Source organism: Cervus canadensis, chromosome 7, assembly GCF_019320065.1.
Source record: "Cervus canadensis isolate Bull #8, Minnesota chromosome 7, ASM1932006v1, whole genome shotgun sequence".
In the NCBI taxonomy this organism is placed as follows: Eukaryota; Metazoa; Chordata; class Mammalia; order Artiodactyla; family Cervidae; genus Cervus; species Cervus canadensis.
The window spans coordinates 20655449-20676628 of record NC_057392.1 but is presented as its reverse complement, the minus strand read 5'-3'; the positions used below and the strand labels follow the sequence as shown (position 1 = coordinate 20676628).

At 49.2% G+C, this 21180-nt stretch overlaps 1 protein-coding gene across 3 annotated transcripts in view; it reads right to left on the bottom strand.

Moving 5' to 3' along the window:
* The window catches only part of PKNOX1 (PBX/knotted 1 homeobox 1), a 44495-nt gene extending 23675 nt beyond the window's left edge, over window positions 1-20820 (bottom strand). For 2 of the 3 annotated variants that reach the window (XM_043474502.1, XM_043474504.1), the window contains exons 1-3: window positions 20678-20820; window positions 2916-2984; window positions 1875-1981 (exon numbers count right to left, since the gene is read on the bottom strand). In XM_043474502.1, the coding sequence (XP_043330437.1) occupies window positions 1875-1925 (51 nt within the window). In that variant the 5' untranslated portion in view covers window positions 1926-1981; window positions 2916-2984; window positions 20678-20820. Of the gene's footprint in view, window positions 1-1874; window positions 1982-2915; window positions 2985-8000; window positions 8674-20677 lie in introns of those variants that run through there. The other variant, XM_043474503.1, reaches the window with a different exon arrangement.
* Window positions 20821-21180: the final 360 nt, after the last annotated feature.

Sequence of the window (21180 nt, the reverse complement as noted above, 5' to 3'; positions counted from 1 at the left end):
TATAACATCCTCACAGTGGGTAAGGCTGTGTGGTTGGAGAAGGATAAACAAACAGTCCATGCTCTCAGCTTGTCACAAAAACAACTCAAGCCCAAGACACTCTGTATGTGTGATGGGGCTGGAATTCTCCCTTACCTGTCCTTAAACTCAGGAATACACAAGGTATAAAACTTTAAGGAAAGTCACTGCATCTAGAAAGCAAAGACCAGCTGTGTTTAAAGAAACCGTTTTAAACATAAGAGGAAGTCTTAAAGCTATTATCATTGAACTTGGTTTGGCTGGCTGTGCTTTTCGGAACTTAGGGGAAGAATATTTAAATCTCTAAACATAAAAGAAATCAGTTTATAAATAAAACAAAACCACTCCATTAACTTCTCTTATCCCTGAGCAGATCAATGCCCTGGCTTCTTCAGGGCTGGGGTGTCTGGGGTCTACCTGCCCCGCCCCCGGCTGCTACCCCTTGCCCCTCAAGGAGGCAGACTCTTGGGGAAGCCTGGGTGGGGGGCCGGGGCCGCAGCCCTGCAGCCTGGCTCAGGCTTTGTTCTTGTCTCTCCGACAGAACAGAGCCAGCAGGTCACTCCATGATGCCTCTGGATGAAACAGCATACTTGGGAATAGTTTCTCTCTAAAAAATAAACCAAAACTGAAAGCAACTGACTGAAGCCCAATCAAACACAGTATCTCTGGAGAGAAGTCTGACAGTATTATTTTTAAAAAAGCTTAAGATTTATTTCAGGATTTTAAAAAATGATTGTGAAAAAAAGAGAAATCTAACTGTTCGCCCTCAGAGGGCTGTCTAAGTAGACGTGGTCGGTCTATACTGTAGAAAATTAAATGCTTACTGGAAGGAACGCTCACAATGGTTTTCCACATCCTGGGAGGTGAGCAGATATTACAAGCACTGGCCCAGCCCTCCCTGGACTCACTGCCTCAGGGCGGGGGTCAGCTGCGGGGGCAGCGGAGGTGACAGCATGTGAGGGTCCAGGGTCCCCAGGGCACAGAACCCGCAAGAAGCCGCCACAGGGACGCCATTAGATGTGCCTCTGAGAAACAAAATCACTTGGAAATAGCAGAGGACTTGGTGAAGGGAGCAACCTGAAACTGAATTCCCTATCTCTGAAAAGTAAAAACACTTAATTTGAAAAGTCAACAAAAACAAAATTGCTGCCATGAGAAACATCCCAGGAACGGCACAAAACTGTCCATCAAGGAGAGCCCTAACTTGGAAAGGGAGGGCGCAGCCTCCAAATCTCACCACGTGGGGAGGGACAGGTGGGGGAGATGCCCCAGGCTCAGGCGCTCCCGAAACCCTCAATCAGGGAGCCGGGTATCGTGACTGCCGCCTGCAGGGATAGGAAAAGCACAGACAGAACCCCCCGTGACATCAGACGAGTCCCCTCCACCGCCCACATCTGGGGACAGAAACCGAGGAGATGGTCCGGCTCCACTCAGACCAGCAAGCGGGCAACACGGGAATCTGCGATCATCAGCACAACCAGCTCGTCCGTAAAACCGACAGTTACCAACACCAACATTAAAAGGATAAGTTCCCAAGAAACTCTGAGTGAGGGGACTCAAAATTACTGCATCTTGGTGTCATTTAGGAAACAACTTGAACAATTCCACACCTAATCTTTCGGAGCACCAAGATATAATAAATGCATCGAGCGTTTAACATTGAACCTGCACCCGCAGGGAGACACGTGTGAACACACAGGCACTGCTGGTGCCCCAGCACCAGGTCGGGGGCCCGCGTGGGGTGTGGGATGGAACCTGCACCCTCAGGGAGACGCGTGTGAACACACAGGCGCTGCTGGTGCCCCAGCGCCAGGTCGGAGGCCCGCATGGGGTCTGGGACACGGGCAAGCACTCACTTGTTGCCCATCTGGATAGCTGTCTATGCTCAGTGTCTGTGTCGCCATCATGGTGAATGAATTCCTTATAAAACATCAGACCGTCTTGAGTCAAACACAAATGGTGTCTGGGAAAACAAAAGCAGAGAAGCATTAGTTGCTAAGTCAGAGCATTGCTGTCCCCTTACTCCATAGAGCCCATATACCTTTTACAATACGTATTTCCACATGGAAAGTAAAAACCACCCTTCACTACAGTCTAAGACAAATATTACGCAGCACTCCGCACCTGCCTGGTAATCATACATTAGCACCTGCCTGGCCGGATGTGTCAGCTTGTTTGCAGGCATTTGGGTCTCTTCCTCACTCACTGAGCAACATCTAGTAATGTCCACATGTGCAGGACATTGTCCTGGGCCCTGGGGCTTTCCCAGGACCACAAACAGGAGGGCCACCAGGCAGCACATGGGAGACTTGGGCAGGGTAACACGACAGAGGGTGAGCGTGCAGCTGGCGGGTCCCAGGTTCATGTGACAGGGCAGGTACATAGACGCTGGGCCTGCCGGGAGGCCAGTCGTAGGCAGGAAGGACACCGGAGGGCTTGGAGGGGCTGCGCCAGGCATCGGCTCACATCCACATGCAATGCAGAGGTGGACACTGTCATCCGCCTGCCAGTGCACACTCGGTAAATGAGATGGGGGAAATAGGTGGGGACAGAGGATGACGGGTGCAGGGGCAGCTGCCCGCCACCCACAGGCAGTGGGGGGGGTGCGGTGTGCAGGGGGTCAGCAGGGTGGGGGCGCTGTGGGGACACAGAGCAGGTCACACCTGCTCACGGTCCAGGTGAACACTGTGGTCTTCCTGGGGGGACAGGAAGTCCTGGGAAGGTGTGAGCAGGAGGGCACTGAGGCTTCAGCTCAGGACAGTCCCTCTGATGGTGTGCAGGGCGGGCTGAATGACTGTGGAGCCAATGAGGGCAGGGGCATATGGACAAGGGCCTCAGGAGCATGCAAAGGGTCTGGGCTGGGTGTGGAAAGGGTCAGGAGAGTTGATGGTTCTCACCTGAGCAACCGGCTGAGCAGAGCCGCATGTCCCGAGGTGGAGCCGACTGTGGGGAGCAGGTTCTGTGACCTGGGGGGAGAGAGCAAGAGACGGGACATTGCAAGCTTGAGATGCTTCTCAATATCCACAAGGGAACCTGAACAAGCGAGGCTGGGCCACAGGGACAAGCCCAGTAGCCATCATGGTGTGGCCAGCACGTGCAGAGGTCCGACGTGTCCTCCAGGAGGGCCCAGGTCCTGCCCCAGGCTTGCACACGGGGCCTTACTTAGACACAGGGTCTTCACAGATGTCATCATGTTAGGGGTGTTCTGAAAAGAGGGCGGAGTGGAGAGGCTCTAAGGGGCAGCCAGGTGAACCCCTGTGAATTGGAAGCAGAGACTGGAGTGACACTGAGATAAGCCAAGGACTGCTGGAGCCAGCCGGTCCTGAGGGGACCGAGCCAGGAGGGGCCTGGGCCGCTCACTGTCTGGTGTCCCCGACAGCAGCTTCTGGGCAGGTCTGCCACGTTCCCCACAGCAGACCCGGACGAAACACAGCAGAGGCCCTAGAGCGTTCCAGGCAGACGACCAAGGCCACAGCCACGGCGGTCTCGGCTGGAAGCCAATTCTCCAAGGTCTCTTTCGAGGACCCACCAGCAGGTGGAACACACTGCAGCCAAGCCCACTGCTGCCCGATCCAAGTCGTGGGGGTCACACTTCCACTCTTTCAACTTCGGGGGCTTTCAGAATGCCCACAATGAATACTGGGGACAAGTCAAAATTTTATCAACAGAATATACAGATGTGTAGTCTTCTCACTACCAAATCTGGTTAAACCTTCAATATGGGACCTAACTGGGTACAACTGTTCTAAAGGAGAATTTTGAAATTTGTGTGAAAAGTTTTGAAAATACGTGCTCTGTCTACAATGGAAGGAAGTGGAAGAAGTGGACGGGGTGGGGAAGCAACTCCATCTGACTAACATTTCATTGAGTAAAGATGGGGGCAAGAGTGCCAAGGTGACCGACATTGCCCCAGGACATCCAGGGAGCCAGGAAGAAGCAGCCAGCAGATGGCGCTGTCCGCACGAAAGGGCGGTCCAGGCCCAGGCCAGCCCGCAGCACTGTTCACAGGTAATCAATCCCAGGCAGCAGATCCTCCACCTGGGCAGTAACACTGAGATCCTCCACCTGGGCAGTAACACTGACTAGCAGCTGTGGGCGGGCAGCGGAATTCATGGGGTTCACCCCAGCAGAGCTGCTTGGACCCGGGAGGAAGTGTCTGCTCTGGTCAAGGCCTCTGCCAAGCTGCTCAGCTGTTAGAGGCCCTCCCAGATCACAGATAGGCCCTCCCCTATCGCACAGAAAAGTAAGTTTGTATTATGTTCAAACTCAAACAACAGTATCTTCACTTTTTTTTGGAAGAGATTATACTCCATTTATAGTTACTTAAAAATACTGGCTATATTCCCTGTGCTGTGCGATATATCCTTGAATCTTAGTTTATTTTTTAAAAATATTTATCTATTGCTTATCTGGCTGTGCCAGGCCTCAGTTGCAGGATTCGGGGTCTTTAGTAGTGGCACACGAACTCTTAGTTGCAGCATGTGGGATCTTGTTCCCAGGCCAGGGATCAAACTTGGGCCCCCTGCATTGGGAGTGCAGAGTCTTAGCGAAGATAGGGACATGCCTATCTTGTCCATATTACACCTAGTAGATTGTGTCTCTTAATCCCCTACCTCTATTTGCCTTTCCCCTCTCCCTGCTAGTAACCACTAGTTTGATCTCTGTATCTGTGAATCTGCTTCTTTTGTTATATTCACTAGTTTATTTCTTAGATTCCACATATAAGGGAACCATGCAGTATTTGCCTCTTATTTCACTAAGCATAATATCCCCCATGTCCACCCATATTGTCTCAAAAGGCAAATTTTCGTTTTTTATGGCTGATAAATATTCCATTGTATACATGTACCACTTCTTCTACCTACCCATCTGCTGATGGATGCTTAGGCTGCTTCCACATCTTTGCTATTGTAAATAGTGCTGCTATGAACATCTCAATCAGTGTTTTCACTTTCTTCAGATACATGCCCAGGAGTGGGATTGCTGGATCACATGGTAGCTCTATTTTCAGTTTCCTAAGGAACCGCCATACTGTTCTCCACTGTGGCTGCATCAATCCACATTCCTACCAACAGTGCACACAGGTCCCCTTTCCTCCGAGTGTCCTCACTACTTATCGTCATGTGAGGCTCCAACATACAGGTTGGAGAACCACCAGTCCAACAGACACACAACACCCTGGTGTTCAAGAGCAATACGACATGGGCTTTATTTTATTCTACAAGTTTCATCCAGTTAAAAGAGAACACGTTAATGGAAACTGTCACTTTGATACCCTTTCAAGAGTCCAACCAGAATAATATAAATGAAGAAAATGCAACTTTCCAAATTTCATGCACAGAAATCTTAAAACTAAAAGTAATTTAAAAAGTACAAAATGTAAAACAATACATCCTTTTTCAGCTGGAAATTATTAAATCTAAAAGACCAGTGTGCCACTTTGCTAGCAAAGATGAAGTGAAACCTGCCACTCTGAAGGAGTCCCAGGTCCAACAAATCGTGAAAGCAATCTGTCAGAAAGCAATTTGACCATATGTATTTGAAGGGCATGCTCAATCACTAATTCATGACCAATTCTTTGTGACCCCATGGACTGTAGCCCACCAGGCTCTTCTGTCCATGAGATTTCCCAGTAAGAATACTGGATGGGTTGCCATTTCCTTCTCCAGAGGGTCTTCCCAAACCAGCAACCAAACCCATGTCTCCTGTATTGGCATGCAGATTCTTTACCACTGAGCCACCAGAGAAGCCCCGACCATATGTATACATACTAAGTCACTTTAGTCATGTCCGACTCTTTGCAACACTATAGACTGCAGCCCGCTATGGTCACCTATTAAAAAAAGTTACAATCTTCTCAAAGTCAGCTAAGAAGACAGCATTAGTGTCGTGACCTTGAAGGCAGACAAAAATATGAAATGTGAGCCAAATCTAACAGGCATTTTAACATTTCTGAGCATTCTAGTCCAGGACAACTGACAAATTAGGGAAGAACCAGAGGTAGACAGACTGGCCAAGCCCCACCAGGTGGACAAGACCTTCCTGCTCAAAGCAGATGGGAAGGTCTGAGCTGGCTCAGTCCACAGGAACCGGAAGAAGAGGTGCAGCATGTGTGTCAAAGGAGGCCCCAGCTTGGCAGCACCCCAGCTCCCCACATCCCAGCCCACACGATACCCTCAGATGACAACATTGACACGCCTGAGATGACTTCCCTATTGCCTTAGTGGTGTCTCTAAGCCCTCAGGGAGATTTAGATTTTGATATTATTGTGTTTAGCTTCACAGAATAATCTTTGTATTTGGCACTTAAGTTGTTTACAGTATTTAAGAAAACTTGGCAAATTAATCTTAGACATCAGCTTTGATTCCAATTCAAAAGGTGTAACTGAGTTACTGATTTTACACATTTCTTTTTTAGTGAAAAGGTATGAGAAATTTACTAAGAGTGCAAACATTTCTTCCCTTATGCAAGTTTACTGACTGCCAGGGACTATTCTAGGTCCCGAGGGTACAGCAGTAAACAAAATCAAGTTCCTCATCCCATGGAAGCCACTTCCTGGTAGAAGGCTTGGGAAGTGTGATAACTTGAGACTTACCACATGTAAGATTTTGAGTGACTACATATACTTGAGAAAGTTTGATTTAATCAGATAGCTAAGATGCTTAAAATGAAAAAGGTCTCTATTAAAAACTAGGTTTTCAAGCTCCATAAAGAGATTAAAGTTGTATGTGGGTACATGGTACATGTAAAAATGGTACATGCAGTCTGATCATCTTGAATTGATCAAAGGCTGTCTTATGGGTGAAAGATCAAAACCGACTAAACTTATAAAGAGAATAATAAAAATTGTACATAAAAGCATAAAAAACAGGCCTGCAGCCTTAATAAACACTGATTTTATTTTTTATTTTTAAAAGTAATTTTATTTGTTTATTGGCTGTGATGCGTCTTCATTGCTGTGCAGGTTTTTCTCTAGTCGGAGCGAGCGGGGGCTACTCTCTAGTTGTGTGCAGGCTTCGTATTGCGGCGGCGCCTCTTGTTGCGGAGCAGGGGCTCTTTGGCGCTTGGGCTTCAGTAGCTGCCATTCTAGAGCACAGGCCCAGCAGTTGTGGCACATGGCTTAGTTGCTCCCAGGCATGTGGGCATCTTCCCAGATCAGGGATTGAATCTGTGTCTCCTGCACTGGCAGGTGGATTCTTTACCACTGAGCCACCAGGGAAGTCCATAAATGTTGATTTTAAAATACCCTCAAATAAACTCTTCTATGCTCTAAACTTCATTTCAAAGGGCATTAAAAACTCATGGATATGTATCCCATTGTTCATTGCAGCACTATTTACAATAGCTAGAACATGGAAGCAACCTAGATATCCATTGACAGATGAATGGATAAAGAAGTTGTGGTACACATACACAATGGAATATTACTCAGCCATAAAAAGGAACACAAATGTCAGTTCTAATGAGGTGGATGAACCTACAGCCTATTATACAGAGTGAAGTAAATCAGAAAGAGAAAGATAAATACCATATTCTAACACATGTATACGGAATCTAGAAAAATGGTACTGAAGAATTTATTTACAGGGCAATGGAGAAACAGACATAGCAAACAGACTTATGGACATGGGGAGAGGGGAGGAGAGGGTGAGATGTATGGAAAGAGTAACATGGAAACTTGTATTACCATATGTAAAATAGATAGCCAAAGGGAATTTGCTCTATGGCTCAGGAAACTCAAACTGGGGCTCTGTATCTATCTAGAGGGGAGGGAGATGGGAGGAAGGTTAAAGAGCAAGGGATCATATGTACACCTATGGCTCATTCATGTTGAGGTTTGACAGGAAACAGCAAAATTCTGTAAAAGCAATTATCCTTCAACTTAAAAATAAATAAATGAAAATAAAAAACTCATGGCAAGAAAGCCAGGTGGAAATGATGTGTTTTATCCACATTAATAAAAAATAGAAAACAGAACCTACACATCAGCCACAGGGCAATGGTAGAATCCACAGTGGTCCCGACCATCAATCACGGACATGAAGGTTAAGTCCACAGAAATAGGCTCATGGTGCTGTCAGGAGGAAAGGCAGGGCACAGAGTCTGCTGGGAACGTGGCTAGGCCTTCGTGCAGCCCACAAACATCTACTGCAAGTCTCCTCTGAGCCACGCTCTGTTCTCAACGCTGCGGATGGGGCAGCAAACCAGACACGGTCCCTGCTGTCAAGAGACAACTTCACAACCGTGTGAAAGAGGGTCCAGGACTAATTTGGGAAGAAGAGACATCTGTGAGCACCGTGAGCATGTGGTTCTCTCCCACATCCTTTATTAGCTGATGTTCTTCTCTGTGGAGGTCTTCTGTCCTCCTGGGTAATTAATCCTGAAACACTTCACCGTTTTTCTTGCTACTGTCAAAAGTATCTCATTGTCACTATTCTTTCTGGTGGACTGCTGGGTAAGAAATGCCCCCAGTCTGCAGGCTAACCTCATACCTACCAACATTTCTAATCTGTTTACGAAGAGTCTACTGGTTTTTCTCAGCACATGTAGATAAAATCCCAATCAATATTCCTGTTTTCTTCTTCTTTTGAGAAACTAAAAAAATGTCAAGCTATCCTGCAAGGCCACAGTAACAGCAAAGAAGTGATAATGGCACAAGAACAGGTAAAGAGGCAGTGGAGCAGCAGGAATGAGACATCAGACCTGCCGGGGCTGGAAGGAAAAGTACCAAAGATGCAAAAAGCTTTGGAATCTTGATGTGTTTACAAAAATCTCTCTGATCTCAATCAATGCCTGCAAAGTGCTAGTGAACCTGGGGTGCCGGTGCGGTTCCCCACAGGCACTGTGGTGGTCAACCACGTGCTCCCACTCAGCTTCGGGCATGTGGATTCTAGGGGACCTGGGCTGGCCAAGCAGAAGCCCCACAAGGTCAGAGCTCCGTGTCAGCCTCCAACCCACACAACACGCACAGAGCACTGGTCCCCCGGAGGGCCCGTCTTCACTGTACCGCCAGCGTCCCCACGGGCTTGGGGAGGGAGGGAGGGAGGAAGACAAGGCAGGCAGTATCTTCCCAGGGTCTACCCGTGTCCAGACCTACACAAGCACTTTAGAACACATCCCCACACTCTGACACGCCTCCCTCCCTAGAAGAGGGTCTTGGTCTTCTCCTCTTAAACCCGACCCTAGTGATTCCAAAGTGAGGCTGTGTGAGTCCAGGCCCGCGGCAGCTCTCACCATCCTCACTGGGTCACTCATTCCTAGAGCCCCAAGCGTCACCTCAACCCCGCCAAGTAAGAAGTCTGACTAACCAGAACCCCACCTCCCCCGCCATGAGGAAGCCCAGGACACAGGGAATGTCCACGCAGAGGTGCAGTGGTCCACAGCCCACCTCACGCCCCTGCTGACAGTCTGCACCAACTTTCCGATTTGAGAAAATCCCTCCCCAAGACTCCAGCCCTCAGACACCAAGCCACTCCGGGGCCTCCTGGACCTCCCAGCTGAGGGCCCCAACCTGTAGGGCAGAGACAGGTCACTCCCACCACACCCTTTCCAAATTCCCAGGACCAGTAGGGACCAGGACACTTGCCAGTCTCTGCAGCCCTGCCTGGCCTCCTCCTGTTCATGAGGCTAAGTGCCTCTGAGTCTGACTGCCAGGCCTGGCCTTTCCCTCTACGTGCTATTTCTGAGAACACAGTAGACTTTGTTTTGTGAAAATTAGTAAACAGAAACCTCAGTGAAACAGAGTCAGGAGGCCAGCAGTAGTACGCTCATGTCCTGACAGCAGGGACAGCCGGACAAGAAATGGACAGACTCTTCTCCCCACTTCCTAGAGTTCAGCCAGTGAGGCAGTGACCCAACCCAGCAACGAGAAGCCACTAGATGAACCCTGGATTCCTCCAGTGGACTCTGTTAACTCCAGCTCTCCCAACCTCCCCTTCCCCTTTTAAAAACAGTTCTCCTCTCCTGGCCAGCCAGGGACTTGCCTGGGATCCAGGTGGTTGCAGACCTGAAATTGCAATTCTTTGTTGATCCTGAATAAACTCAGTTTTGCTGGCAAGATAACTAGCAGTCTATCTGTGTTAGAGCAACTGTTTCTAAGATAACTATAGAACTCCCAAGGAAATCAAGAGAGTATTTGACAATCTGACAACTTTGATGCCTACAAATATTAATTTCATCAATTCAATCTATGACTTACTGTGTCATTCAAAATGGGAAACACTAAGAGAATGGATGAAGAAGGTACACAGCACGACCTTGAGTCATGCAGTGTTCAATGCTGCACAAACGTAACTGCACACACTAGTGAGTCTAAAGAAAGTGCCGACCTGGTGCTACGCGTCCAAGTGGCATCTCCCAACAGCAGTCAAGGTGTGCAGTCATACATCTCCAGAATATCCCACCACACATTCCTGAGGAGGAAAGGGACTCTTCCTCCCTGCTCATCAACACCTATAGGAAATACATACTGGAGCCAGAGTATGTTAACAGCACATGAAGGACTCTTGACACTACCTCTGAGCATCTAAGTTAAAACACTGGGCAACAAAGACCCTGGGGCTTCCCAGATGGCCCCTAGGTGGTAAAGAATTCGCTTGCCAATGCCAGAGATGTGGGTTTGATCCCCGAGTTGGAAGGATCCCCTGGAGGAGGAAATGGCAACCCACTCCAGCATTCTTGCCTGGGAAACCCCATGGACAGAGGAGCCTGGCAGGCTACAGTCCATAGGGATCACGAAGAGTCAGACACGACTGAGCGACTAAACCACAACACGCCCCACCACCATCACAATGTCTGGTACACAGCAGGTGCACAATAACTTTGTTTAGTGAATGGTTGCGCCATTTAACACAGGAATTACCTGTTTCATGAACATTTGCTGTAATTCACCCCAGTGCCTCTTTTAAAAGCTAAATCTTTTTTATTTTTTAATTTTACTTATGGCTGCACTGGCTCTTTGCTGCTACGTGTGCGCTTGCTCTAGCTGCGGCGAGCAGGCGCTACTTTCCCGCTGTGGTGTGCAGGCTTCTTCTTGCAGTGGCGTCTCTGTTGGAGCACACGCCTAGGGTGCAGGCTTTGTAGCTATGGTGCACGGGCTGTTGTTCTGCCACATGTGGGACCTTCCCAGACCAGGGACGAACCTGAGTCCCCTGCATTGGCAGGCAGATTCTTAACCCCTGGACCACCAGAGAAGTCCAAAAAGATACATCTTGACTACCTTCTCCATCTCATCTAAAGTTGCTGGTCTGTGCAAGTTTTCTCCCTCCAGGGTCAGTTCTGGTCATTTATGCCTTCTTTATGTACCACTCACAGCTCTTCAAAATTTACCGCCATCAGATTGTATGTGCATTTCTTATTTGTAAAATTTTCATATCCATAGCCACATCCCTTTTAAAGACTATGTTCTCATTTCCTCTTAATCAGATTTGCAAAAAGGAAAAATAGATTTGCCTTAACTTTATTTTCCTGGTTTCTTGAGTTGAAAGTTGAATTCATTTATTTTTCTTGTTCTCTAATAAATGATTAAGTCTATGCACTTTCTTCCTCCTGACAGCTGTTTTTGCCTCATCCCATGTGTAGTGTTCGGTAGTCTTGTCTTTCATTTACAGGATGAACACTGATCTCTTTAACCAGCATTATAAAGAAGGGAGTCCTAGCATTTTCAGGTGGATACTTTTAGCTCTCCTTTCACTCTTTAGGTTCTGTCTAGGTTGCACTGTGGTCTCAGAATCTGGTCTATAGAATTAACTTTTCGAAACTTGGGATTTTTCTTTGTGGCCTAGTATGTGGCCGGTTTTTGTTCAATGTTCTGTGTAACTGAGAATCTATACTTTAGGTTTGTTGGGCACAAATTTCTGTACATCCATCAGTTCTAGCATTTAAATCCTTTCTATCAGCGGTTCTTCTACTGGGGGCGACTCTGGCCCCCAAGGGACGTTTGGCAACTTCCATTAACATTCTGCTTGTCCCAGTGGGTAGAGGCTGGGGACGCGGCTCACCCTGCTACAGAGCGCAGGACAGCGCCCACAGAGAACCAGGCGGCACTGAGTTAAGAAGCCCCTCCACATCTTCTCTTCTCTCTGTTCTAATCTGGTCTGTGGCTTGCTGAGGGCCCCTCTGCCAACTTCTCCCACTTGGATCAACCTTCTCATTTTTGTACATTTTGATACATTCTTGATACACTGATACATTTATTGATACATTAGCTTACCATAGAAAGGACTGCTCTTCTCATGCTTTTGCCTTGAGTTCAGTTGACACTGGTATTGCTAAACTTTTCTTTCTGTAGGACTGACACAATTTTCTATCCCTTGTTTCCCACCTTCTTGTTTTAGCTTTAGATAGGTCGCTTACATACCGCATTAGCTAGATTTCATTTTTCTACCAAATCTGGAGTTTTTATCACTTGGGAGAGCTAACCCTTTTACATTATTTGGTGTCTCTGGGCTTGTTCATGCCATCTTACATTGTTTGCTTTTTAACACACCAAGCAAACCTCCTCATTCTCCTGAATTCCTTTTTGTTGAGATAACGAAATTCTTCTTTGCTCCACTCTCCCCTTGGGTACCTGGGAGTCACATATTCTACCTTCAGTCTCCTACTAGTTCCCTCACACCACCTCAACACTAACACCTACATCCCAATCTGCTTCTAGAACAAGCCTCGCTCCATTGGCGAAACGGCAACCTGCGTTATCATTCCACACTTGAATCTGTGCTCCTTAGCAGCAGGGACTCAGCGCTGGCAGTGAGCACACAGCAGTCTGGGAAGGCAAATGTGTCTAGGACCATTTCGGGATATTTTTTTAAACCTTTAAAATGAATTTCAGAGCATTTAAAGGTTACACTTATAATCTGGGGTTTACCTGACTATAATGCTTCATTCTCATGAATGACATGTATGTAACCTGTCTAATACCATTTATACCCATGCACATGTATATTTGATATTCTATTTATTCAGCAACACTGAGCTAACAACCATGCCTCCTTCTAATGGGGGACCAAGTCAAACTTAGCAAAGCACCTTACAGTAACTAGTTTTGAACAGTTGGTTATTCTGATTTGTCTAGACAAGAATTCAGATTATTTTAATGACATTCTATCTAAAAGAAGAAAATATTTAAATGTTTTGTCTGCACTATAATCATCACCTTCATATTATTTATGAGAAAATTACATTAGAAAAGCATTCCTTTAAGTTTTGATGGCAGAAATACTGGAGATATTTCATAATATGTATTTCGCTCCATGTATCAAATTCAACAGTTGAATTCTCCACTTGGAATTTACATAGAAAATCTTTTTTAAAAAAAGAACAGGAAAAATAACATACCTAAAGATGGAGAGATTTTTAAAGTTTAAAATAGTTACAGGTTATAGTCTTGGGATATACTGGAAAGTGAAAGTGTTAGTCGCTCAGCTGTGTCTAACTCTTTGCGACCCCATGGACTGTAGCCTGGCAGGCTCCTCTGTACACAGGATTCTCCAAGCAAGAATACTGGAGTGGGTAGCCATTCCCTTCTCCAGGGGATCTTCCCAACCCAGGGATCCAACCTGGGTCTCCTGCACTGATTCATTACCAGATTCTTAACCATCAGAGCCACCAAGGAAGTCCCAGGATATACTGGACTAACATTAAAATTGAAACTAAGAAATAGGGACTTCCCAGGTGGTCCAGTGGTTAAGAATCCGCCTTGCAATGCAAGGGATGCAGGTCCAATCACTGGTCAGGGAACTAATATCCCACATGCCCTGGAGTAACTTAAGAAGCCCTGTTCCTCAACTAGGGAGTCTGCGCAACAAAGATCCCCCATGCTACAACTAAGACTCAATGCAGCCAAATAAATGAATAAGCTTTAAAAAGAAAAAAAAAAAAAAAGATGAAGAAACTGAGAAATAAACATCTAAATAAACAAAAGGTAAAGTATGTCCTCAGGCAAGTTAACTAAACATTATCTGGGGACCTCCCTGGTGGTCCAGTGGTTAAGACTCCAAACATCCACTGCAGGGGCATGGGGTTTGATCTCTGGTCTGGGAACTATGATCCCACATGCCACACAGCATGGCCAAAAAATAAAAAAATAAACATTATCCAGTCAAGTCAAAAGGGTCCATAAGAAAGCAAATCTCAGAAAAGTACTCAAAAAGAGTTGAGGATTACTCCCATCTCCTGGTTTCATTCCTTTCACATAAGAATCACCCAAAGAAAAAAACAAACAAACAAAAACAAAAACAAAAAAGAATCACCCAAAGAGATGTGAAGATCAAGGGAAGAAAAAAGATTCTAGAAAGAAAGAGGCCACGATGAGCCAAAGACCAGCAAGGGCCCTGGCCAGGCCCGAATGAGGCTCCGGGCCTTTCCCCAGCCTGGGTTCCAGGCACGCAGGAGCCTGGCTGGCCTGCTTTCCAGCCAGGAGCTCTGGAGCTGGCGACATAGAGCCCTCTGGCATCTGGGGTCTCAGAACAGGGGCTTCTGGGCAAGGCAGGGGCACCCAGGAGAGAGAATACAACACTCTACACTGACTCCATCGGAGAGCAGGGATTCTTGGTGCTCAGATGACAAACAGAAAAATCAAAGAGCAAGAAGGCATTGGGAACTACCCACTAAAACAGGCTTCTAGATTTAGGCTTCCAGCATTTATTCCCATGGATCCCTTTAGATTCTAATCAAGAGTTAAGAGCTATTTACATAGGCTCTGTGTTGACACCCATCACACTATGTACTGGTCATCACAAGGTTGAGTCCAGTGAGAGAAAATACCCACCCTTTTCCCTTTTATTAGTCATATTTCCCCAACAGTTAACACTGTTTGATCCATTTAGATCCAGACCTACGGGTTTCAGGGGAGCACTGAGTCAGCCAGCACTTTTCTTGAAGAGGGCCCCCTGCTAACTGTGTGTGGCTTTGCGGGCCACACAGCCTCTATCATGTCTTTTTCCTCTGCAGTATACCATGGACGGTTCCAGGACTGTACAAAATGGGCCACAGTGGGACACAGCACACAGGCCTGTCGCTTACCAACCCCAGGCCTAGAGTTTAGCTGTCCCAAGAGACACATTATACTATAACCCCAGCTACAACGTGCTCTAACTCAGCCTCAGTGGTGCACTTTTCATTTAATCCACACACATGCTGAGGTGTCGGGCAGCTCCCTCCCTTCCCAGTTGCCAGGCCCACCAGCAGAGGCTCAGGTTTCCCAGCAGGGAGGGTCCTCAGTCACTCTCAGAAGCTGCTCTGTGAGCAGGATCAATTCCATCCACACAGAAATGCAGGAAATTCTGGGGTAATTTCAGTTTTAGTGGCTCTGAGAGTTGGTAATGAAGCCAGAAGAGGATGGAGAGACACTACAAACTACACCTTTAGACTGGGGGTGGGAGTGGGGGTGCGGAATTGATGATCCTTCTCTAAACCGAACCGGTGTATTAATAAAGCTGAGAGAGCTGTTAAGGACCCCCCAAAAATGATCAAAATTCTATATTCAAAAAAGGAGACCTTTTCCAAGACCCTTGGAGGATAGCAGCTGTATGTCACTACAGCGCCATCCGTCTTCATTCCTGTATGGGAAGGGCTGTGGCTGCGGCTAGAGAAGCAGCCGCCTGCCCCCCTCCAACCCCGTCGGGCGCCCCCTCCTCCCTCGCCTTCCATCCACCTTCACGTCCCTCCCCAGCGAGATGGTCAGTCAAGAACTCATTCTGAGCAGAATGTTTGTCAAGAGATCACTTTATTTTTCAAGCAAGGTTTTGAGAGGCACCACTTGAAGTTTAATATAATATTCAAATAAAATTACAGATGTTAAATCCTGTCAAAACAAAATCTAGCCCAAAAAAGTATTTCCCAGCCAACTGCACATGTTCACAAGGGACACAGCAAAATTCCAACAACAAAGGTGTTTAATGGTTTCAGAATCCATTTCAGTAAATTCTGAGCTGAATGGCCTATCACAGCTGGTAGAATTTAAACTCACATCACAGCTTTGTTTTTAAAACCATGACTACCACTGTCATCATTAAAAACTGACATTCAAAACTTACATGATATACTTGCTATTAACGGTCAATGAGTATGTTTTAGGTTCAATAGGAACCCCAATCCTTCAAAGCAAGGGTATGTCATGGTACCATCTTTCTCCCGAGGGCACTGTCTGAGCTCAGGGACAGAGCACTGTGGACATGGGCCTGGTAGTCCTGTCCCTGTCCTGATCCGGCTGGCGCTCAGCGTGGCAGGCCAGAAGATGATCAAATAAACACAGGAAACAAGACCCACATGCTTGAAACGCTCTATCTACACCAGCAGGGACAGCCACACACACTCAAAACCAGAATCACAGAAGGGTACTAAGATTGTAAATGCTGAAAATGAGAAACATGTCAATTACGTAAATACATGAAAATACACATAACACTGACTAAAAATACAACTCAAAATAGCTGCACTCATGAATATGTAAAAACTTATGCCTATCCCATTAAACTCGGGTTCCACACAAGGTGGTCTGGAAAATGCTGTTCCAGGGCATTACTTCTCAACAAGGGGGAGTTTTTGTCCCCCAGCAAATGCTTGGCACTATCTGAAGACATTTTTGGTTGTTACACCTGTTGGTGGGGGTCCCGCTGGCATCTGCTAAAATCCTACAATGCACAGGACAAGAAGTACCCAGCCCCAAAAGTCAACAGGGGCCCAGCTTTGAACCCCTGCCCCAGAGGATCACAGGGGTGTTTCATTTATGCAGCAATAAACTGCGAACTTGTTTTTAAAAAGATACTTTGCATAAACACATAAATGAATTTATAATAACACAAAATTAAATTTCTGATTTTTTAAAGCAAAAAAAAATTTAAAACCTTGATAAAATGTCTCAGCTATAGGATGGCATATACTGAGGGTTTGCCCAGCTCTCATGAAGGCATTCTTTCTGCAAATCCAATGAGACTGTTGAGGAAACTGCAATCACAATTCCTACCAACTACAGTCCCTTCCAAGTAACCCACCCTACTACAGGCCCTGTGGAAAGGGGATGGCTGTGAGCTGGCAAAAGCCCACCCCTCCTTGGGGAGAGCTTGGGGACCAGGTGGGCACCTGGGAGACATGGTGCAGGGCGAGACAACTGTCACCCTGTCTCTGGGGTGGGCAGGGTGTGTGAGGAGAACAGGAGAGGATAAGGCAGGCAGAGTTGAGGAGCAGAGAACACACGGCAGAGTGTGTAGGAGCAGCAGACGGTTGAGATCAACAAGGGAAGAGCAAGCCGGGAAGGTCAAGACCAGGGTGGCAGCCAGATCCCACCAGGCCCCAAGCTACAACTCCATCCACCCCCAGGCCCAGCACTAGGTCGTTGGACTCCACTAGGTTCCTTTCTCCCTTATTCCTGTGTGACCTGCCAGTAAAGTCAGCCTGCTGCCTGCCACCCTGGGGCCTGAGTATGGCAGCCGGGTGTCAGAGACACAAACACCAGAGGCCTTTCCCACCACATGCCCTGCGGCCTCTCCCGACAAGGCTCTGCGAGGCCGGAGGCTGCACCAAATGACACACACCTGTGGGGTGGCGAGGTCACCCTGCGTAGCACAGTCCCCAGACAGGAGTGCATGATGCATGATCCCACACTGGGCAGGCCACCCTGAGGGGGAGGGCGGGCTGGGGGCTGCTGGCTGGACCTGTCCGGAGGAGTGCATCCTAACACTGAAGGGAAGGCTCAAGACAATGGGAACTGAAAACAGTCACCAGTGCACAGGCCCTCAGTCCTGAAACCTGACCCATCAGTGCTTTTCAAGATTCTAGAAGAGCTGGAGGACTTTCCCCCAAGGAAGCTGAGATGGAATGAAGCAGCTACTCTGTCCCCTCCACAGGTCCCCAGAAGTGACCTCAGAGCCATAGAGCTTCCACACCCAGAGTCTGAAACCACCTCGTCAGACAAAAAGTTGGCTGGGACAGCATCTGGCCCACTGTCTGCAAACCTCCCGGAAACAGTGAGTAGACCAGTGAGGCCGACACACCAAGACGAGGACAGCTGCCGGCCGAGGGCACCCCGCAGCCGGGTAACCTGACCATTCGCTGGCCAGGTGGGCAATACAGCCACAGGGGCCTTATTTGACAGTCTCTACAGCCAAGTCTTTCCAACCAAATGCCTCCGCCTCCCAGTCCCTGAATGCTGATTCCAACAATTTCTCAACTGAACACTTTCAACACTATACTCCACTTTCCTAAACAACTTGTACAAGACAGAACTGTAACCCATCCCAGGTGTGAGTCATCACTACTGGTGTCAGACAGTTACTTCAATGACTCACCCTGCTATGACCCCAGACAGTTCAGCGCTGGGTTCCCTGAGCTGTGCTGTTTTTACTTCCTCATCACCCTTGCCCTCAGCACAAGCATTATGAGGAAGAAAAAGGAGGGCACATATATACTCCTAGTAACGGATTCGCTGAGAGAAATCGACTGCTAGTGCAGAGGCTCTTAACTTGGTCTCTGAACCTGAATGAGAAAAAAATCACATCTCTACGTCTGGCTGAAATTTAGCACTCATTCAATTCCACAGGTAGTCACAAAATCCTGGAATTTGCACAGCACCTGTGACTTCTTCACCAACGGAAACCACAGATATTTTCACAAAACATTAGTACTGTACAAAAATCTCAAACCGTCACTTACACTCAACAATACTCAAAAAGAATTAGATCTGGTGTTCCATCTGTTACTATGTGAGCTATTAAAAACCAGGTCAGGAAATTCATCACAAGTTTACTTCAATATTTTTGATAACTGTATTTCAGTATAATAGGTTCTCTTCCTGATCTTTTATTTTTTCTAAAACGTTTGTGCCAGGAGGAGGAGTCCAGAGGTCTGGGGAGGGAAGGAAAGGCCCCCTGGGGCGCATGATGTGCTTCACTCTAGAGGTTTCAAAGTGTTCTTCTAAACAGTCTCAACTAGTTTGCAACAAAAGTGAAAGTTACGCTAGAATGTTACTATTCGCCCAGTACCTTTCACTGATCCTAAGTGGTACTTTCCTAAAGTTACAACACACTGACACAGACATGTAAATATCTGTGCCCTAGAGGACGGCGTTCATACCCAGTATCATTAGTGTCTGCACTTAGATCGTCAACACGGGATGTTCACCTTTCCAGTCCTGCTTCATTCCATATTTCACCAATTCTAATCCCCACCTGTAAATCTTCTGAAGTAGGAAGGGTCCTTCGGAAAGCCTTGTGTCCTACAACTCTATTCCACAACCGTGCTAAACGAAACGCACGCCTCTCTCCACGCTGGGCAAGCGAAGAAAAAAACCGATGAAAGGCAGATTGAAGTCAGTGGGCTACCTTCCAAATCCACGTACACCTAGATTTGAGAGCATCACCAGCAACCGTACTGGCAGAATTTTCACATTTCACTTCGATTTTTCCACACAGTATTCAGAAAACACTGCATAAAATATTATGCAAGTACATAAGCCCTTTCTTAACAAGTCAGGAGAAATCATACAAGTATATCCAACGAAAGCTGAGGGTTTCATTTAGCATAAAGCGGGAAGTATCCCTACCAGTAGTTTCTACTGAAAACTAAGTCTTAGGATCAAAACTGTTCATCACAACCTCCTTAAAAACGGCAAATCTACCCTAGATGGTGCAGGTCTGAGATCAAAGTTACCAAATGCACATTCGCGTCACTACAGGTATTCCCCTCCCCCTTCCTAGCATCCGCCTTCCGCCCTCACCCCGGGACTCCGACCCGGGCAGCACGCGCAAAGACAGATTCAGGAGTCTTGCATCACAAAGGAGAGCCTAACGGGCCCAGCCTCTGAACCACTAACGACGCCGCGTCCCAGCAGCCTCTGCGCTGAAATAAAGCAGACTCCTCTTTCCCTGCCTCTCCTGAGGTGACTCACGACCTCTCCCTCAAGGAATGTGGGAGCCAGCGGGCGGCCAGGCCGGGCCCCACACCGCCGTCCTCTAGCTCTAGTCGGCCGTTTACCACCCGCGACGCCTGTGTCACTCGTTCCAGAGCACCCCGGGCTCCCTGACAACCCGGGACCTGCCGGCCGCCGCCCGGCCTCGGGGACCCCGGAAGCCCGAGGAGCGAGACGCCCCCGCCTCACGGCTGCCGAGCACCCCCGCCGCCGCCTCGCGAACGTCCGCCCCGCGCGCCCCCGCCCGGCCCCGCCCCCGAGCCCCGGACGCCGGCCCCGCCCCCCCGCGCGCCCGCTCCCCGCCCCGCCCCCGCGCGCCCCCTTAGCCCGGCCCCCGCCCCCGCCGCGCGCCCCCGCGCCCCCTGCCCCGCCCGCGCAGGGGCGCGCGTCGCGCTCCGAGAGGGACGGTTAGGAGCGCGCGCTTCGCCGCGGGCCCCGCGCGGCGGCGGCGGCGGAGCCTTCCAGAAATTTCCGCGTCCCTAAGCCCACACCGAAAAACAAGCGGGGCGCGCCCCCGCGCCGGCCCGGCCCTCAGCGCCCCTCCCCGCGGCCGCTGCTCCCCTCCCCCACCCGCGCCCCCTCCCCGCCCCCTGCCCCGGGCGGCAGGTCCGGCGCGGCCCTCCCGGGCGGCGGCGGCCCGCGGAGACCCGGCCGGCGGCGGCGGGGCGGCGGCCGCGGCGCCGGCGGGCCGGCGTGATTGATAGGGACGGGGCGGCGGAGCGGCGGCGGCGGCGGAGCGGTTGAGTGACAGCTTACCTGGGTGCCAATCTTCATCACACTGACAAGCGGCTGCAGCAATCGGGACCCGCAGTGCCGCGCCCGCGTCCAACCGTCACGCCGACGCTGGGCCACGCGACACAGCCTCGCTCAATGGGAGGAGGGCGACGCCGACGCGCGCCGCATCAATATTCACAGTGAGGGCGGGGCCTGCGGGCCCAGGGCCCCGCCCCGTCCCTGCGCCGCGGCGGCTGGAGGCGGGGCCTGGGTGCCGGGGGGCGGAGAGTGAGCCGGGGGCGGGCGGCGGCCGGCCCCGCCCCCGCCTAGCAGTCGGGACCCGCCCCCAGCCGCTGCGCCGCGGCGCGAAGAGCGGCCCGCCCCGCCGGCCGCGAGCCCCGCCTCACTACTCTGCAGCTGGGGGCGTGGCCTGGTGTAGCCACGCCCCCGCCGCTCTTTCCTCGGAGACCCGGGGAGGTGTGTGGAGCGGGCTGGGGTAGGCGAAACCATCTGCGACGGTCAGGAGGGGAGGGCGGGCCGTACCA